A 21714-nucleotide genomic window follows, 5' to 3' on the forward strand; every position below is an offset into this window, starting at 1 on the left:
TTCATCAGTGAAGAAGATACACTTCATACTGGTGTTTAATCATGTTTCATATACCTTCTCAAAAAATTCAGTTAGACTTTTATGGTGGAAATACAAGGTTCTCAAAAACATTGTTTTAAAAGAGATAAAAATCCCCAAATAAACAACCATAAAGAAGAAAAAACATCTGAATTGTAACTAAGAGATGGAAAATTCAAGTGAATTCAAGACATATTGATAATTATTAAGGAGGGCACAGATTGCATGGAGCACTGGGTGTTATATGCAAACAATAAATCATGGAACACTACATCAAAAATTAATGCTGTACTATATGGTGACTAAAATAATAATAATAATAATAAAAAGAAATTCCAACCACTATTTTAAGATTTCTAAGGAAGAATAAATAGAAGATTTCTAAAAAAGAATAAATAGAAGAAAACAATGTAAGTATTAAAGACCATTTTTAGCGGTAAAGAAAGACACTACTCTTCAGATTCAAAGAGCAAATGAGAATCCATTTTTAAAATTTAACTCAATTACTGGAAATTGAAATGAATTACAGAATTTGGAATCCCAGGGATTAAGAGAAAAAAATTACAATCTTTCATTTCTTGAAGAATTTTTTTAAAAAGATGCCCCACAAAGGAATGAAAATCAAATTCACAGGAAAATTCTCACTCACAACACCAAACACTATAAGGTCTAAGGATAGAATAACCTAGAACTCCCACATCCAGCCACTTAATCATTCAAGTCAACATAAAAAAATACACTTTAGACATACAAAAATTCAAAAAGATTATTATCCATAAATTTATTTGAATGAATTACTGAAGACTATTCTCCAAAAGGTTAATAAATGAGACGGAAGACATGGAATACAAGAAAGATTTGTGAGTAGTGAAGACGACTTAGATTTAACTCTAAATAATTTTTAGGAAGTTCTTAAGCATGTAAGACCTTGGAAAGTTTACAAGCTCCTTTTTCGTTACCCTTTATCCTTTTATTCTATAACACACACAGAGAAGCCCATAGAGAAATGTGAGATTAATCAATTATTGTACAGAAATACTCTGTGCCTGCACTCAGCCTGGAGGTGGCCCACTGCCTTCCTTGCACCCCTGTCCTAGCCAACACCCTAGTCTTCTCCCAGCAGCATCCACTATCTGTCATTTACATTAATTTTTTGCCTTACTCTACAGTTTTACCACCTAAATATTCATTCCTAAACAAGAGAGCTTAGTTTTGCCTATTTTTGAACTTTATCTAAATGGAGCCATTCTGTATATAAACTTTTGTGTCTGATTTCTTTCATCAAACATTAAAGTTTGTGGAAAGACAAACATGATTATGAAGGCAAGAGAGCCTGGGTGCTGTCAGTTCCCCCTAAGACTGCATCACTGGATGCAGCTCCCCTGGGCAGCTGACTCCTAATAAGACATTTTCTGCGGGAGTAAGACCCTTTTATGCCTGCAACAACCCCAGTGCCATGCGCTGAATGAGGCCCGTCTTCATTCCCTATTTTTAAAAAAAGGGAGATGGAGAGGAGAAGGGAGTTGAGGGAAATTGGAAGGGGAGATGAACCATGAGAGACTATGGACTCTGATAAACAATCTGAGGGTTTTGAAGGGGTGGAGGGTGGGAGCTTGGGGGAGCCAGGTAGTGCGTATTATGGAGGGCACGTATGGCATGGAGCACTGGGTATGGTGCATAAACAATGAATTCTGTTATGCCGAAAAGAAATTAATTTAAAAAATAAATAAATAAAGTTCCTAAAAAAGTACAGCACCGAGGAGCTCAACACCGAATATACCCAGCTATGTCCATGCCAAGAACACCTCTCCACGTGATGCCAAGAACCTGGGGAAACAAATATACCCAACAGCCACAGCCTAGAAGTTCTGGCCTACCTTGTGGCACTTACTGTTCTATCTCAGCTCTTCATGCACCAGGGGTGACTATATGGAACAAACACAGGTTTGGCTGGCTGGTAGACTATGAGGGTATCTTTGGGAATGATATAAGTTCTGGAAAGGCCAGTGAGTCTCCATCTGCACTGTCTTAAGCAGCTGGTTACCTCAAAATGACAAGGTCACTCATCCTCACTCATCTGAGCAAGAAGAGCTTATGAACATGGGTGGCCATGTTGTCTGTGGGCTACCAGATCCCGGGCGCAAGCCTCAAAATAGTAGATTCACCACCAAAGGGTATCTCAGACTTAGGAAGCTCCTCTTAAAAGAAGCAGCTCTTCCTTCCTCTTCCAGTATAAGCAAGAGAGCTCAAGGAAGGATGGAAGGAAGAATGCGTGGCCGGACAATGCATGCTGCTGCTAGGACATTTATCCATCCATCATCACGGTTACAGCAGCGGCAGCTGTTCCTATGGAAGGAATGTAAGGAAGCCAATGGGCTGATAAGAAAGTCCAGACAAAACTTTAAAAAGTTGCAGGAACAAGCTGTGCCATGGCCCAAACTCCTCGGAAACCTACAAGTGCCTGCTTGGAAGAGGGAAAGAACAGAGGGAAGCCAGTGGACTGATGCAAAGACCTGAACTGGACCTACCAGAGCTGCAAAGATCGGGTGAGAGAAGGCATAACAAGTGTGTAACAACTATCAAAGCAATTGTTAGGAGGGAAAAAAACTAGACGTGGGATAACAAGATCCACTGAGGAGTATTCCCTTAGAAAGATTAAAACTGGCCCTTCTCTATCCCATTGAACACTTCAACTACAATATCTTCCTGAGTTTAACCCATATGGGGCTTCAAGTGGCTGCTCTTTTGTCTCCCTTCACTGCACTGTAACTGCAGTTCCTTTGGGACCTGGCATTCATTCATTGCAAACACAGGTTATTGCAAGTAAAAGTATTGGGAAGAAAACTAAAATAAAACAAACCTAAGGACTCCTGGTCCTTCTGCCTTAGAGAGCTTCCTAAACATTCCTCTCATATTCCTCATTCCTCTCATTCATCTGTATCTGCTTGAATTTAGCAAGTGAATAGATGTTTTGCTTTGTTTAAATAAAGGATTTCTGGTCAAATACACACTGAACTCCAACTTTATCTAAGGTGATTCCAGAACTAACTGTGGTTGTGGAATGGCGACCCTGGGCACCAGCAGAGTATGTTCTCCAAAAAGGACACAAAGTCTGAATCAGTCACAAAAAGGACAAACCCCAATTAGTGTGGCATGAATAAATCAATTCAACATTGAAAAGCAGGTGAGGGAGCACTGGAAATAAATAATTGTTCCTACCTTCTTATTATAAATCTGAAGAGACCAATTACTTCATGTCCCTTTTGGAAAGGCATTTTTTTGATAAGACCCAGTGTCAGAGGGTAGATTGTGGAAAGATAAACCATATTTTCTGCTCGCTCAAAGCTCGCTAAGAAAAGCAGCTTCTACATTTTCCAAAAGGAAAAAAAAAAAAAAAAGCTGCATGTGGTTTCAAATTCCTACAAGGACACCAGGTGCTCTCAGTAGTGCTATGCAATGACCTTGGCAATAGCATCATGATGCAATCTGCCTTTACAAGGCCACTCTCATAACCACACAGTGGTATGATACATACACTCAGTCAAGTCCTTAAAAAATTTGAGCAAGGGGTAAGATCTAGCCCTGAAGTACAACCAATAGCAAGTGCAGTACCGACCTGCTGCCGGGACTCCCCATGTGATTCCAAGACTGCATCCTGCCTTCCTGGTAGATGCACCACCACTGATAGGACTGATATCTGGCCAACAAATGCTTAATTTGAATCCAATCATGAGGAAAGAATTAGATAAATCCAAATTGGGGCAGGTAAAAAAACAAATGGTGTAGATTCTTCAAAAATATCAGTTGTGTAAGACATGGGAACTCTGCTAGATTAGAGGACACTAAAGGAGCACAACAAAGCAGTATGCGATCTTTGCAGCAATAAGCACTTTCATGAAGTGTTAAACTCTCTGCAACGTACACTCAGAGTTGGGGAGAGCACAAATGTGGCAAAATGTGTGTGTGTGTGCCTATGTCAGATAAAATAATTAGTAGAATTCAAAATGATGGTATAGTATAATTCTGGGGCCTATACCATTAATAGGTTTTAAAACAACAGTTTTTTGTTGCAACAAAAGCAAAAACTTTTTCCCAACTTTTAAAAACTTCTTCAGATGTTTAATTCCTCCTTCCATCACAGAAAATTGATTTGTGTTGCCTTTACATGAAAAGTCACTCTAAATAAATACTTACGAGAGCAGGTGGCCGTTTGCCACTCCAGACACTGTCCGTATGGAAAAGAGATTATGTAGGCATTGGAGTCAACGCAGCGCCTCGTGCTACTGCACCACATACACTCCATGCCATTGCTGGTGCAGTTGGAGCAGGATGTCCGTAGAGAGCACGGCTTTTTGCACGGCCTTGCATTTTGATTCGGACTGACTAGAATAAATCAACAAATACAATTATTTTATTTGTTAACTATATTTTAGCACAGATATATGGGTTTAATTTGTTTTGAGGTTTGGGGAATGTTTCAAGTAAGCCAAGTGTGAAATAAAAATTATAGCAAAAACTACATAATACGATAAATGAAAATGAAGATGAGGTGTTAATACTTCTTAAATTTATTATCAAATTTGAAAATCATACTTCTTTTGAAAATTTTAATCCTTTACAAAGTACATAAAGTTACATAATTTAAAAACTTATACATAGAGATGTAGCCCATAACCTAGTTTTCTGTTTTTGGCTAAGTACTACACACACACTCATTATTTACTTTCCCACTAAAATTTTTTCCATAAACATTCCATACCTTATCAAAACAAATGCTTATCAGTGAACATGTCTCTGATAAACAAACAATAAAAATAAAACAATACACTATAAAATCTTTACATGAAATAGAATATCATAACCTTTAGATAAATATATATATATATATATTTTTTTTTTAATTTCTTTGACAGACAGAGATCACAAGTAGGCAGAGAGGCAGGCAGAGAGAGAGAGAGGAGGAAGCAGGCTCCCTGCCGAGCAGAGAGCCCGATGCGGGGCTCGATCCCAGGACCCTGGGACCATGACCTGAGCCGAAAGCGGAGGCTTTAACCCACTGAGCCACCCAGGCGCCCCAGATAAATAATTTTTTAATGCTAGCAAGGATGTGAAGAAATTGGAACACTTGTTCATTGCTGGTAGGGATGTAAAATGGTACAACTTCTACGGTAAACAGTAAGGCAATTCCTCAAAACATGAACATAAAATTACCATATGATACAGCAATTCCTTCTTCTGCCTATATACCCAAAAGATACGAACCAGAACTGGAAAAGATATCTGTAAACCCATGTTCATAGCATCCTTATTCACAACAGCCAATAAGTAAAAGCAACTCAGGTGTACACTAATGGATGAATGGATAAACAAAATGTTGGATGTACATACAATGGATAATTATTCATGTTAAAAATGGAAGGATATTCTAACATATGTTACAATATGAATGAACCTTGAAGACATTATGTTAAGGGAGATAAGCCAGGCATAAAAGTTCATGCACTTTATGATTCCATCTATATGAGGTAAATAAATTAGTCAAACTCATAGACACAGAAAGTAGAAGGCGCTTGTCAGGGGCTGGGGGAGAGAGGTCTGGAGAGTTATTGTTTAATGAGTATAGAGTTTGGGAAGATGAGGAAGTTCTGGAGATACATGCTGTTGATTAATGCACAATAATGTTGATGCATGCAATAACACTGAACTCTGCATTTAAAAATGGTTAAAATGGTAAATTTTATATTATGTATATTTTTTTAAAAGTGTTTAAAAAGAGAAAATAATTCAATATTCCTTTATCACTTAGCGAAAATCCATTTCAAGACACACATGTGATTTCACTCATATGTGGAATTTAGGAAACAAAACAAATGAGTTAAGAGAAAAAAGAGAGAGACAAATGAAAAAACAGACGTTCAACTATAGAGAACAAAGTGATGCTGACAAGGGAGGAGGGTGGCAGAGGTGGGGGGAGGTGGGTGGGTGAAATGGAGGATAGGGAGTAAGGAGGGCACATGTCCTGCACACCAGAAACTAATATTGTACTATATGTTAACTAACGGAAATTAAAATAAAAACTTAAAAAAAACAATGTATATGTCTAATATTTTATACTGCCTAATAAAACCAAATAAAAAATTACCACACAATTAATACAGGTTTGGGGTTTGAATGTCATGGCCAATATAAAAAATAATAAAAGTCAATCACCACAAAATGACATATTAGGGAAAAAAAAGAACAGAAATGTTTCTTCTTACTTGCCAAATGAAAGAGACTATAAGATGAAAATGATTCAAAATTAGTTGTTAATCTTAAAAACAAATCTTCCTTCTAAACACTGGAATTATAAAAGTAAAAGTTGTTAACAAAATTAAGAATAGACTCAATCAAAAAATAAAAATTGTATAAAACCATAAAATTTTGGTATTTTCACAAGTTAACAGTGAGGTCACTAATAGTAAGTGGGGAATGTAGTTAAAGATAAAATTTACCAAAATTATCAGGGAATCAACATCATAAAAAGATGGTGAAATTTACCTTAGGCACATAGACTACTGCAAGTGGAAAGGCGTGGTAATTATTTTAAAGAAATACTAGTTTACTGCTTACCAACAGGTTTTTCACAGACCAGGCCATCTGCCATCGATGTACAAGGATTCGCTTTCAGGCCTGCCACTGCAGCCTTTTCCAGATATGCACAGAATCCAGAATCATTCGGTTCACCAGGAAGCCACTGCAGCGTCGTGTTTGTAAAAGGAGACATGTCTTCCCATCCCCAGTAGGATATATTGATCTTGCGCAAGCCTACCCATGGTGATACTTTCTGTAAACAATAGCAAAAGGAGTATTAAAGAAAGTTAGATATAAAAAGTCATATTCCGGGGGCACCTGGGTGGCTCAGTGGGTTAAAGCCTCTGCCTTCGGCTCAGGTAATGGTTCCAGGGTTCTGGGATCAAGCCCCGCATCGGGCTCCCTGCTCAGCGGGAGCCTGTTTCCTCTCTCTCTCTCTCTCTCTCTCTCTCTCTCTCTCTCTCTCTCTGCCTGCCTCTCTGCCTACTTGTAATCTGTCAAACAAATAAATAAAAAGTTTTTTTAAAAAAAGTCATATTCCTTAGCAAATACCTCCTTATCATTAAAAATTACATTTAAGGGAAGCCTCAGTGGCTCAGTTGGTTAAGTAACTGCCTTCAGCTCAGGTCATGATCCTGGAGTCCCAGGATCAAGTCCCACATCGGGCTCCCTGCTCAGCAGGGAGTCTGCTTCTCCTGCTGACCTCTCTCCTCTCATGCTCTCTCTCTCTCTCATTCTCTGTCTCTCAAATAAATAAATAAAATCTTTAAAAAAAAAAAACAAACAAAAAATAATTTAAAAAGTAAAAATAACATTTAAAAATATATAAAACTGCCTTTCTAATGACTTCCTGTACCAAGGATAATTAACAATTCCAGCATATTTTAGAGAATGATGTAGAAAAGAACAGTATTTTTCAAAAATAGATCTTGCACTCATGCTACATAATTGGGGCCAGTTGTTTAGCCCTTGTGAACCTCAGTTGCCTCTTCTACAAAATGATGTTATAAATGTCTGATATAAATACCTACCTTACAAAACAAGATCACTAAAAAATTAACATATTGCTGCTGCTGCTCTGCTACTGCTCTACTTTAACAATTTAATCAGTTCTGGAGGTAAGAATCTACAGCTAAGTTGCCATTACACGCACTGTGAGAGAACAGGAAACAAAATCAACAAACTGTATACAGAGGTGAGTGAAAACTTAACATGTTCACATAAGGACTAAGAAGAAAAACCGCCTCTGTCCTAGTTCAGACTTCTACTGGTACCTCAGGACTTTTACTCAATTTTTGATGAAGTTATGTCATCTACTTTCATTATGAAAGAGATCAAGAAAATTGATAAAATCTGACTCCTTTGCCTAAAATTTAATAGATTGCCAAATGCCACAAAACAAAATACTCCTAATGCTCTCATTAATATTTCAAAAGGGGTTTGAAAAGAAATTCATTCTGTATACACAGATTTATTTTAATCATGAATCAATTTTAAAATGTGTTTATTAAAATATATTTTTTAAATGATACATTTTTGCTACTCTATATATATTAGATTATAAACAACTCTTTTTATTTTCTTGTTTCTGAATTATGTGTGGTTTCATAAATTTTTTATTTTTGTCTCACTTTCTTGGGATATAATTGAAAAATTTAAAAATATAGATCTAAAACACATACAATTTGATGTTTTGGTACATGCAGTCAACATGAAATGATTACCACAATCAAGCTAATTAACATTTCCATCACCTCATAGAGTTACCTTTATATTTGTGGTGAGAACATTTAACACCTAGTATCTTCAATTCCAAGTATACAATACAGTATTATTAACTAGTAACCATGCTGTACATTAGATGTCCAGAGCTTATTTATCCTGTATAACTGAAACTTTGTACCTTTTGACCTATATCTCTACATTTCCCTCATACCCTGTCCCTGGCAACCACCACTCAATTAACTGCTTTTAGGAGTTTGACATTTTTAGATTTCACATATAAATACAATCAAGCAGTATTTATCTTTCTGTATCTAGCTTATTTCACCTAGTGTAATGTCCTCCAGGTTTATACATGCTGTAGCAAATGGCAAGGTGTCCTGCTTTTGTAAGGTTATATAATATGCCATTATCTATCTATCTCACATACCACACACACACACACACACACACACACTATCACATATCACATTTCATTTTCTTTATCCATTTACCCATCAATGAACACAGGTTGTTTCCATACCTTGGCTATTGTGAATAATGCTACAATGAACATGGGAATGCAGATGCCTCACTGATATCCTCACTGATATGATTACATTCCCTTTGAATATATACCTAGACATGGGATTGCTGGATCACATGGCAGTTCCATTTTTAATTTTTTGAGGAACATCCATACTGTTTTCCAAATTGACTTTACCAATTTGTATTCCCACCAACAGTATGCAAGGGTTCCTTTTTCTCCAGATCTTTGCCAACTTGTTATCTTGTTTTTTGTTAACAACCATTCTAACAGGGTCACTTTGATTTTGAATTGTATTTCCCTGATGATTAATGATACCCAGCTTTTATCATATACCTGTTGGTGATCTGTATATTCTGTTTAGAAAAATGGCTATTCGTATCCTTTGTCCATCTCTTCACTGAGTTCTTTTTCTTTGCTATTGAGTTATCTGCCTTCTTATATATTGTGGACTTTAACTCCTTATCAAATGTATGATTTACAAACATTTTCTCCCAATCCACAGGTTGTCCCTTTCCTGTGCTGACTGCTTCCTTTGCTGTGAAGACACTGATTAGTTTGATGCAATGCCATTTGTCTATTTTTGCTCATTGCCTATACTCTTGGGATCATTTCTCAAAAATCATTGCCCTAACTAATGTCAAGAAGCCTATTCTCCAAGTTTTGTTCTAGAATTTTTACAGTTTCAGGGCTTCCATTCGTGTCTTTAATCCATTTTCAGATTTTTTTATATGGTGTGAGACAAGGGTCCACGTTCATTCTTCTGCACAAGGATATCCAGTTTTCCCAGCATCATTTATTGAATTGTCCTTTCCCCATTTTATGTTCTTGGTACCTCTGCTGAAGATCAGTTGATCATAAATGCATGAATTTGTTTCTGGGCTCTCTGTTATAATGTGTCCTGGTGAAGGTTCTCTTTATGTTTTTAATCTATTTGGGGTCTCATGGATCTGGATATTCACTTGGGGAGTTTCAGATTTGAGAAGTTTCCTGTTATTATTTCTTTAAAGAAAATTGCTGCCTCTTTTGTCTTTCTCTATGACTTCTGGCACTCCCAAAAACCATGTATGGATGCATTTGATGGTCTGTCATAGGTCCCAGAGGCTTTCTTCATGTTTCTATCCTTTTTTTTTTTTTTCTTTTTCTACCTCTGACTAGATGATTTCAAATGACTTGACTTTGGGCTCAATGATTCTTTTCTTCTGACAGTGTCTGCTATTGAAGTGCTATATGAATTTTTTTATTTCAATCACTGTGTTCTTTAGCTCTATAATTCCTGTTTGTTTCTTTGTTATGATTTCCATGTCTTTGTTAAACTTCTCATTTTGTTCACATATCATTTTCTTAATATAATTTAGTTGTCTATCTTTATTTCTTTTAGCTCACTAAGCTTCTTTTAGATGATTATTTTGAATTGTCAGTTTTTAGTTCTCCATTATTTAGGGTCAGTTACTGGTACTTTATTCTGTTTCTATGGTAGTGTCATATTTCCCTGATTTTTTGTGATCCCTATTGCCTTGCATTAGTGTTTCATCTGAAGAAGTAACTATTTCTTTTAATCTTTATAGACAGACTTCAGTAAGGAAAGCCCTTCATCATTCAGCCTATCCAGAAATTCCAGCAATTCTAGAGGGCCATAAAGTAGAATCCATAGGCAGGTTTACTGCTGGATTATTCAGCTAGGCTAGCCTGGTGGCTAGGTCAGTGGGTAATCAGGTCTAGAGTCTGGGTCTACAGGGGGCTGCCTGGTACCTGGATTCAGAGGGGCAAGCCTGGGACCATTGCCATAGGTCTGGAGTTTATGTCCACATGAGTAGGCCAATGCCTGGGTTCATGGAAGTGGGCCTAGAATCTGTGTCTGTAGATACAGGCCTGGATACTGGGTGCATGGGGGCCACCTGGTACAAGGGTCCATTGAAGTAGTCATGGGAACTAGGTTTATGAGAGTACACCTAGAACCACGGTCCATGGTGGCAGGCCTGTAGCTGGGTCCAAAAGGGCCAATCTGGAGCTTAAATCTCTTGGGACAGACTGAAGGAAACATGGAGGTTACCTGGCATCGGGATAATTTTCAATTCTGAATCCATGGATGCCAGCTTAGTCCTGGGATGAGCCTGGCACCTGGACTCATGGGTATGGACCTGGTTCTGAGTCTATAGAGGCTAGCCTGGTGCCAGGGTCTCCTAGGTTAAGGCTAGTGGCCAAATCCATGGAAGCAGGCCAGATTCTGAGTAACAAAAGATGGGCTTGGTACCTGGAAACACAGGGGCAAGCCTGAAGGTTGGGTATACAGGGAAGAGTCTAAAGCTTGACTTTCCAGGGGTGAGCCTGGTCTTGGGTCACAAGTACTAGAGTACTAGTACTTGATCTTGGGCCAAGTACTAGAGTATACTGGGAAGGTCCTGAACTTTTGGTCTTCTGGAGCCTAGGGCCACAGGAAGCCTGCCTGTACTGTGAGGCCATGGGGATCAGTCTGGAGCAAGCCTGGTACCTGGATCACTAGGAACCAATCAGGCATCAGGGTTCACTAGAGAAAACCTGAAGCTCGTTCAGCAGCAAAGTCAGGTGCTCACTTTACTTTTCTTCCCCTTTGTAGAAGGTATCTCTCACAATGCTTCACTACCCTGCACAGGCTTGGGGGCGGGGATGATGCAGGTATTATAAAAGTATCCTTTCTTATTTCTGCACTTTTCTCAACTGTTATAATCTCTCACTGAGATTACCTAGCTCTTGCAAAGGTATTTTTGTATATGAATGGTTGTTCAAACCAATGTTTCTATGAGGGAACAAAAGCTGGAATGTAGCTTTGCTCACCACTATACCACCAATGCAGGACAAAACCTTGAAATTTCCATTCTGTCATCTTGCTGACATTATTCCTAAACACTTCTACCTTAATGCACATAATATATTTATTTTTTCAGTTATTAAGTTAATAATATTATAATGTGAGGTGACTTCAAAACTCATGTCACCTTTTTACATTGTGGACTGTCAGGATAGAGAAAAATATGTCTCTCTATTTGAATGTTTAACATACAGAAATAAGATAGATATATCCAGTGTTTATTCTAAATATGTTATACAAATGGTCCTATAGAGCTTCTAAAGACAGCTATAGACCTAGAAATTTGCAAGGTGTATAAATACAATAAATTTCATTGTTAACACTCAACAAATATGTCCTAGCTACAATTAAAATATCCTATGAATATTCATTATGACATTATCACTTAGTAGAATGCTATACAGATAGTAGGTAGTCAATAAATTTTTAGAACCAAAGTACATTAGAACATATATGGTTACTTTCTACCATCCAATTCCTGAGATAGAGATAGTACTTAATAAATGTTTCTAATTATAAAAATACACATGCTGTTTTTTCTTATAATCACCATTTATTTCATATATTATGCTGAAAGATATTTTGATAACAAAAAAACTGTAACATTTTTATAGTTCTTGATAATAACAGCAGGACTCAATCCAACATAGATATTTCAGATTAATGACTGTGCTTCACATTACAGTGACTCTGCCTACATTTCCAACTATCTATAGTAAAGACAAGTCATTTAAAATGAAATATTATTCCCTATCTCATCATGGTAAGGATCTGCGAGGAAGAGGAGAGAAACAGAAAAATGAAGCCATTGATAAAACATTTAAAGTAACTATTACCCAGTAAATGAACTGGACAGGGAGTTGAAAATCAAAGACAAATTACTATATTATGAAAATTTACTGCAGCACGCCATAAATCATTACAACATTTCATTAGCCATTTCCGATAAGTAAATGATTATTTGACGCAGAATATCTTTTTAAATTGCCTGAATTTGTCCGTCTTTACTTGCCAAGGAAGTGTTATCTTAAGTGTATATAACTGGAATGACTCAGGATATAATTCATTTTACATAAAGGTATGCTTAATGGAATGTCACCTTGCAGAGGCTTCCACCTTTGAAATTTTGCTACAGCTCAGCTTTCTAATGAAACAAAATATTTTTCTTTCCTAGCACATGCTAGACCACAAACTCTCAAATCTAAGTTCCTTACACATCCAAAATAACTGTTAGTCCGATGTTTATGATCTATAAAAACAAGCAAGAAAAAATGAGGAACTAACACAAGAAACCTTGAAATGTGCAACTTCTAAAATAGCACATTTCATATAAACCAATTAATAACAAAATCAAAGAAACACATCAACAATAATACAATAATAGTACAGGACCTTAATACCCCCCTCATTGAAATGGACAGATCATTTGAGCAACAGATCAAGAAGGAAATAAAGGCCTTAAATGACAAACTGGACCAGATGGACATCACAGATATATTCAGAACATTCCATCCCAAAGCATCAGAATACACATTCTTCTCTAGTACACACAACAGTCTCCAGAATAAATCACAATCTGGGTCACAAATCAGGTCCCAACTGGTATCAAAAGATTGGAATGATTCCCTGCATATTTTCAGACCACAATGCTCTGAAGCTAGATCTCAATCACAGGAGGAAAGTTGGAAAGAACCCAAATACATGGAGGCTAAAGAGCATCCTACTGAAGAATGAATGTGTCAACTAGGAAATTAAAGAAGAATTTTAAAAATTCATGGAAACAAATGAAAATGAAAACACAACTGTTCAAAATCTGTGGGATGCAGCAAAGGCGGTCCTGAGAGAAAAGCATATCACAATACAAGCCTTTCTCAAGAAACAAGAAAGGTCTCAAGTACACAACCTAACATTACACCTAAAAGAGCTGGAGAAAGAACAGCAAAGAAATCCTAAACCCAACAGGAGAAGAGAAACAAGAAAGATCAAGAGCAGCAATCAATAAATTGAAACCAAAAAAGCAATAGAAAAAAACCAACAAAACTAAGAGATGATTCTTTGAAATTAATAAAATTGATAAACCCCTGGCCAAACTTGTCAAAAAGAAAAGAGAAAAGAGCAAGGACCCGAATAAAGAAAATCATGAATGAAAGAAGAAAGATGACAACCAACACCAAAAAAACACAAACAATTATAATAACATATTATGAACAACTATGATAAAAATGGATGCATTCCTAGAGACATATGAACTACCAAAACTGAACCAGGAAGAAAAAGAAAACCTGAACAGACCCATAACCAGTAAGGAGATTGAAACAGTCATAAAAAAATCTCCCAACAAACAAGAGCCCAGGGCTAGACTGTTTCCCAGGGGAATTCTACCAAACATTTAAGAAGAATTAATACCTATTCTCCTGAAACTGTTCCAAAAAATAGAAATGGAAGGAAAACTTCCAAACTCATTTTATGAGGCCAGCATTACCTTGATTCCAAAACCAGACAAAGGTCCCATCAAAAAGGGGAATTACAGACCAATATCCTTAATGAACACATGTGCGAAAATTCTCGCCAAAATACTAGCCAATAGTATCCAATAGTACCTTAAAATGATTATTCACCACGACCAAGTGGGATTTATTCCTGGGCTGCAAGGTTGGTTCAACATCCACAAATCAATCAGTATGATACAATACATTAATAAAAGAAAGAACAAGAACCACATGATACTCTCAAGAGATGCCGAAAAGGCATTTGACAAAGTACAGCATCCTTTCTTAATCAAAACTCCTCAAAGTGTAGGCATAGAGGGTACATACCTCAATATTATAAAAGCCATCTATGGGGTGCCTGGGTGGTTCAGTGGATTAAAGCCTCTGCCTTCGGCTCAGGTCATGATCCTAGGGTCCTGGGATCAAGCCCCACAACAGGCTCCCTGCTAACAGGAAGCCTGCTTCCCTTCCTCTCTCTCTACCAGCCTCTTGGCCTACTTGTGATCTCTGTCTGTCAAATAAATAAATAAAATCTTAAAAAAAAAAAAAGCCATCTATGAAAAACCCACAGTGAATATCACTCTAAATGGAGAAAAACTGAGAGCTTTTCCCCTAAGGTCAGGAACATGGAAAGGATGTCCACTATCACCACTGTTATTCAACATAGCACTAGAAGTCCTACCCTCAGCAGTTACACAACAAAAAGAAATAAAAGGCATCTGAATCGACAAGGAGGAGGCAAACTCTCACTCTTTGCAGACGATATGATACTTTATGTGGTTAACCCAAAAGACTCCACTCCAAAACTGCTAGAACTCATACAGGAATTCAGTAAAGTGTCAGTATATAAAATCAATGCACAGAAATCAGTTGTATTTCTTTACACCAACAACAAGACAGAAGAAAGAGAAATTAAGGAGTCAATCCCATTTACCATTGCACCCCAAACCATAAGATACCTAGAAATAAACCTAACCAAAGAGGCAAAGAATCTGTACTCAGAAAACTATAAAGTACTCATGAGAGAAATGGAGGAAAGCACAAAGAAATGGAAAAACTATCCATATTCACAGTTTGGAAGAACAACTATTGTGAAAATGTCTATGCTACCTAAAGGAATCTACAAGTTTAGTGCAATTCCTATCAAAATCCCATCTATTTTTTTCAAAGAAATGGAACAAATAATCCTAAAATTTATATGGAACCAGAAAAGACCCCAAGTAGCCAGAGGAATGTTGAAAAAGAAAGCCAAAGTTGGTGGCATCACAATTCCAGACTTCAAGCTCTATTACAAAGCTGTCATCATCAAGACAGTATGGTACTGGCACAAAAACAGACACATAGAACAATGGAACAGAATAGAGAGCCCAGATATAGACTCTCAACTCTATGGGCAACTAATTTTTGACAAAGCAAGAAAAATGTCCAATGGAATAAAGACAGTCTCTTCAACAAACGGTGTTGGGAAAATTAGACAGTCACATGCAGAAAAATGAAACTGAACCATTTCCTTACACCACACATGAAAATAGACTCAAAATGGATGAAGGACCTCAATGTGAGATCAAGGGTCCTGGAGCCCCGCATTAGGCTCTCTGCTCAGCAGGGAGCCTGCTTCCCTTCCCCTCTTTCTCTCTCTGCCTGCCTCTCTGCCTACTTGTGATCTCTCTCTCTAATAAATAAATAAAATCATTAAAAAACAAAAAAAGAAAGAAATTTTAAAAAAGAAAGAAAGGAATCCATCAAAATCCTTGAGGAGACCACAGGCAGCAACCTCTTTGACAACAGCCACAGCAACTTCTTCCTAGGAACATTTCCAAAGGCAAGGGAAGCAAGGGCAAAAATGAACATCGGGACTTCATCAAGATCAAAAGCTTTTTCCACAGCAAAGGAAACAGTTAACAAAACCAAAAGACAAAAGACAACTGACAGAATGGGAGAAGATATTTGCAAACGACATATCAGATAAAGGGCTAGTATCCAAAATCTATAAAGAACTTATCAAACTCAACACCCAAAGAACAAATAATCAAATCAAGAAATGGGCAGAGGACATGAACAGACATTTCTGCAAAGACAACATCCAGATGGCTAAGAGACACGTGAAAAAGTTCTTTCTATCACTCTGCATGAGGGAAACACAAATCAAAACCACAATGAGATAGCACCTCACGCCAGTCAGAATGGCTAAAAATTAATAAGTCAGGAAATGACAGACCTGGCGAGGATGCGGAGAAAGGGGAACCCTCCTACACTGTTGGTGGGAATGCAAGCTGGTACAACCACTCTGGAAAACAGCAGGGAGGTTCCTCAAAAAGTTGAAAAATAGAACTACCCTATGACCCAGCAATTGCACTACTGGGTATTTATCCTAAAGATACAAATATAATGAACCGAAGAGGCATGTGTACCCGAATGTTTATAGCAGCAATGTCCACAATAGCCAAACTATGGAAAGAACCTAGATGTCCATCAACAGATGAATGGATAAAGATGTGGTATACGTATACAATGGAATACTATGCAGCCATCAAAAGAAATGAAATCTTGCCATTTGCAACAACGTGAATGGAACTACAGGGTATTATGCTTAGCGAAATAAATCAATCGGAGAAAGACAACTATCATATGATCTTCCTGATATGAGGAAGTGGAGCTGCAACATTGGGGGTTTGGGGGGTAGGAAAATAATAAATGAAACACAATGGGATCAGGAGAGAGACACACCATAAGAGACTCTTAAACTCACAAAACAAACTGAGGGTTGCCCGGGGTTCAGGGGTAGGGACAGGGTAGTTGCGTTATGGACATTGGGGAGGGTATGTGCTATGGTGACTGCTGTGAAGTGTGTAATCCTGGCGATTCACAGACCTGTACCCCTGGGGCTAATAATACATTATATGTTAATAAAAAACAAAACAAAACAAACAGATGAGTGACTGTCTTTTGATCCCTATCCTCAGCAAGAAGTACATTCCCAAAAAATGTTTACTAACTGAATGAATACTGGCTCATTCTTCACAGAAAAATAGTTACAGTTCACAAAAAAATAATTTCACAGATTAGTTTTTCACATGAATTTAATTATAATAGTTTTTCTTTATTCTATTAAAATCAGGCATATAATAAATATTTGAGAGTCAACAAGTATATTGTGATAACCACTTCAAAATTTTTAATATATTTTTTTAAGATTTTATTTATTTATTTGACAGACAGAGATCGTAAGTAGGCAGAGAGAGAGGAAAGGAGACAGGTTCCCTGCTGAGCAAAGAGCCCAACGTGGGGCTCAATCCCAGGACCCTGCGATCATGACCTCTGCCGAAGGCAGAGGCTTTAACCCACTAAGCCACCCAGGTGCCCCCAAATTTTGATTATTTATAAAAGCCTAGGACATAATTAATTTAAACATTTTATTATGTGTGAGGTAGGGCTCTACAATTAGAAACTATAATTATAAGTTAAATCATCTCATATTAATACTTATAAGAAATACACATGCCGGGGCCCAGGTGGCTCAATTCGTTAAGTGGCTGCCTTTGGCTCAGGTCACAATCCCAGGGTCCTGGGATTGAGCCCCGCGTCAGACTTGTGCTCAGTGGAGAGCCTGCTTCTCCCTCTCCCTGCTTTCTGCTCTGCCTGCTTGTGCTCTCTCTCTCTAATAAATAAATAAAATCTTTTAAAAAAACAGAAATATAATTGCTAATATCACCAAAAATGTGAGGGTAAGCAGTAACTGTGAAGTGAATGTCCATACAAAAATTTCCAAAGGGAGTGTGCACAAGTCCCCTAATTTTTTTTTTAACATTTATACAAACTGTTCTTATGTCACTTTTTAAACACAAGGTGCATATTCCTCTGTTACTAGTAAAGGTGAAATCAGCAACCTATTCTTCATCAAAAATCAGGAATTATCTTAAGAGATAAAAGGTTCTGTATAAGTACCCAGGGCAGTCAGTGGGGGTGGGGGAATAGCAGGGTGGATTTCTCATTCACTATGGAAAAATTACATTAGTCATATGGGGCAAATATTTTTCCACAATTAATATCAGTATTAATTATTCATTAAATAAATTCATCAAGTTACCTAAGAATTCTAAATAATGACTCTGGGACATGGTAGTAATAGCAGCAGTGAGAAAGTGATACAAAATAACAACCCTCGGGGCACCTGGGTGGTTCAGTCCTTGGGTATCTGCCTTTGGCTCGGGTCATGATCCCAGAGTCCTGGGATCAAGCCCCAAATGGGCTCCCTGCTCAAGGGGGAGCCTGTTTCTCCCTCTCCCACTCTCTCTGCTTGTATTCCCTTTCTTGCTGTGTCTCTATCAGATAAATAAATAAAATCTTTTAAAAAAAAACCTTAAAATGCAAACAATAATAATTACTGTATACCCTGAAAAATAAAATATATATTCTTTATATGCATTATCTTATTTTTTCTGACAAGTTTTAAAGATAAACAGTATGTCCAATTACATGCTCTCCAGCATTTTGATGGTGGTCCTCAATGTTCCTTTAAAATCAGCTATACCAAGAAAACATTACTTAAGTATTTCTATAGCAAGTAATTGGTAATATTGCTCTAAAATATTTTCAAGCCAAAATGGTCTCTTCTGTCCTATACAAAGTAAAGTTTTGAAGTACCAACAGACTTTGTCCAAATAAAAATCATAACTCAAAGTCAAAATAAAGTCGTTGAGATCAGGCCTAATAGAGTTTTCAAAGAAACAGGTGAATTATAGACACACCTACATTATTTGTATAGAAATTTTTCTACTTTGTACTTTATTGACAATAGGATATCTCTGCATGTCTTGTGTTTTTATCTTACTAGTGCAGTTGGTTAAGCATCCAACTCTTTTTTTTTTTTTTAAGATTTTATTTATTTATTTGACAGATAGAGATCACAAGTAGGCAGAGAGGCAGGCAGAGAGGCAGGCAGAGAGGAGGAAGCAGGCTCCCTGCAGAGCAGAGAGCCCGATGTGGGGCTCGATCCCAGGACTCTGGGATCATGACCTGAGCCGAAGGCAGGGGCTTTAACCCACTGAGCCCCAGGCGCCCCATGTTTTTATCTTAAATGTGAGGCCAAATCTAGCACAAACCACAGATTTAAGGCATTTATTATTTATTTATTATTTATTATTATATTTATAAATAAAATAATATACTTTATTCATACATAAATAAAATTTATTTTATTATTGTTTAGTCTTATCACTTACCTGATCTGTTTTGAGTTCTAACTTTATTTTTGAAACAAAATACAAAAATCTGCTATGATGCTATGACGGTTTGTATTTGTACACTTCAAGTAATTACATGAGCTAAATATTTCAAAACTAGGTTTAGTAAATTATTTCTAAATTTCCTTATATAATCTACTCTTAAGAGTTAACTATATTTTGAAGATCCAAGAGTAGAAAATACAGTAAATTCTTCTTAGAAATAGCTTATAAACTAATATTTTAATACAGTTTTCATTTTTTTATTTTTTTGTTATGTTCAATTAACCAACATATAGTACATCATTAGTTTTTGATGTAGTGTTCAATGATTCATTAGTTGCATATAACACTCAGGGCTCATCACCACACATGCCCTCCTTAATACCCATCACCTGGTTTTCAAAGAAATATTCCATTTTTTATGGAAATATTTTCCATAAAACCCCCTGAAATATTGAAACAGTTTCTAAGTGCTGTAAGTTCCAACAACTTCTATATACTTTAAAAACTGGTTTTATTTCAGCTAACCCTTAATATATTATTTTAAGCAAATCTACACCTAAAAAAATAGCATAATTCAAAAACACACACTCACAAAAAATACATATATACAAATGTAACCAATGTGTTGGCCTTAATTATTTTTATTATTTCTTTTTTGAGAGAGAGAAAGAAAGAGCCTGAGTCAGAGGAAAAACAGAGGGAAAGGGAGAGAATCCCAAGCTAACTCTGCCCTCAGCAGAGGCTCCATCCCAGGACTTATGAGATCATGACCTAAGCCCAAACCAAGAGTCAGACACCCAACTGACTGAGCCAACCATCTGTCCCTCTTGTGTTTTAATTATAAGGGACATCTCAAGTTACGAAGACACTACACTTCAAAACAAATTCTTGGGACACCTGAATGGCTCAGGCAGTTAAGCAGCTGCCTTTGGCTCAAGTGATGATTCCAGGCTCCTGGGAAAGAGTCCCCATCCAGCTACTTGCTCAGCAGGAAGCCTGCTTCTCCCTCTGACTGCTCTGCCTGCTACTCCCCCTACTTGTGCTCTCTCTCTGACAAATAAATAAATAAAATCTTTTTTTAAAAATGTATTTTAAGGTGTATTTATTCATATGAAATGATTTCTTGGTAAGAAATGTAGCGGCTTACTATGCAAAACATAGATGAGTAATTTAGAAAATCTTATTCCCAAATACATATACAGATGAAGTCCAGTGCCAATTGACTTTTGAAGTCCTGTACACTTTGCTTCCAAAATTTAGTAAAAACAATTTATTTAAAAACAAAAAAATGAACCATTGCTAATGATTTTAGGACTTCCTGTGTATTTCCACAATATAAACAAGTAGAGCTATTACCTGTTGCGTATACTTTTGTATTTCATCCAGAACGAATTCTACTTCTTTTGATGTTGTTAATGAAGCAAGATTTCCGCTGAGATTATAACAATAAAGTTTTGCATTGTCATAGCTTTCTCTACTGTAATTGATTCTAAGACAAGCATCACCAATATGATTCCATCCTTCTCCACAAAGATGAGCTAGTCATAAAAAAAAAAAAAAAATTGTATCTTATTTTTAGATTACCAAAAGGCATGTATATTCTTCAGTTATTTTAGAATTCTAAATACAACTTCTTTATTTGTTTAAATAACTTTCAATGATAAAAATTCTAAGGATATCAATATGATTTACTAAATAAAATTTATCTAATAGTTTGGTGAAGAATAAAAACAGAAGTTCTTATTTTTTCCTTTAATTCTTAAACATAATATAAGCTATGGCTATAAAATCTGTTAAAATGTGTTGATTGCCTGCTAGGTTTCTTAGTGTATTGGCATATGGTATCTCAGTTAATAAAATCGCTACTACATTTACATCTTCAGGTCCAATTTATATAATACAAGATCACTTTAAAGAAAAATAAACACCACTTAACAAAAGCAATTTCAAAGTTATTCCTCCATTCCATAGCCCTGGTGCACTATTTTGATATAAGCTGGGTTCTTTGATTCTTTAATTATAACTGTAGGGATATAAGTCTTATTTCTTTTATGTTTAATAAAGAAGCTATAATCTTTGCTTTCTAATGTTTATTTTTATACAGATATTCAAGTTTAACATTTAAACATACTGTACAATAACAGTGGTTTATGCTTAGAATACAAGCTGATCTTAAAATAGTGCTATTTTCTAAAACACACATTTATAAGTACATTATAAAGTTATGCTTCAGTGTGTACTAGCTAATAATATAGTGCTTCATTAATACACTGTTCTATAAATTTTGACTATATTTTCGTTTCCATACCA

General features: G+C 36.5%; 1 protein-coding gene across 1 annotated transcript in view; it reads right to left on the reverse strand.

The window, feature by feature from the left end:
- The window catches only part of ATRNL1 (attractin like 1), an 815348-nt gene that overhangs the window by 628798 nt on the left and 164836 nt on the right, over positions 1-21714 (reverse strand). Inside the window, exons 15-17 of the mRNA XM_013055772.2 lie at positions 20761-20942; positions 6631-6844; positions 4213-4401 (exon numbers count right to left, since the gene is read on the reverse strand). Coding sequence (XP_012911226.2) covers positions 4213-4401; positions 6631-6844; positions 20761-20942 — 585 coding nt within the window. The remainder of the gene's footprint in view (positions 1-4212; positions 4402-6630; positions 6845-20760; positions 20943-21714) is intronic.

The sequence above is a fragment of the Mustela putorius genome, unplaced genomic scaffold (genome assembly GCF_011764305.1).
Source record: "Mustela putorius furo isolate JIRA1106 unplaced genomic scaffold, ASM1176430v1.1 tig00003909_pilon_pilon_pilon, whole genome shotgun sequence".
Lineage (NCBI taxonomy): Eukaryota > Metazoa > Chordata > Mammalia > Carnivora > Mustelidae > Mustela > Mustela putorius.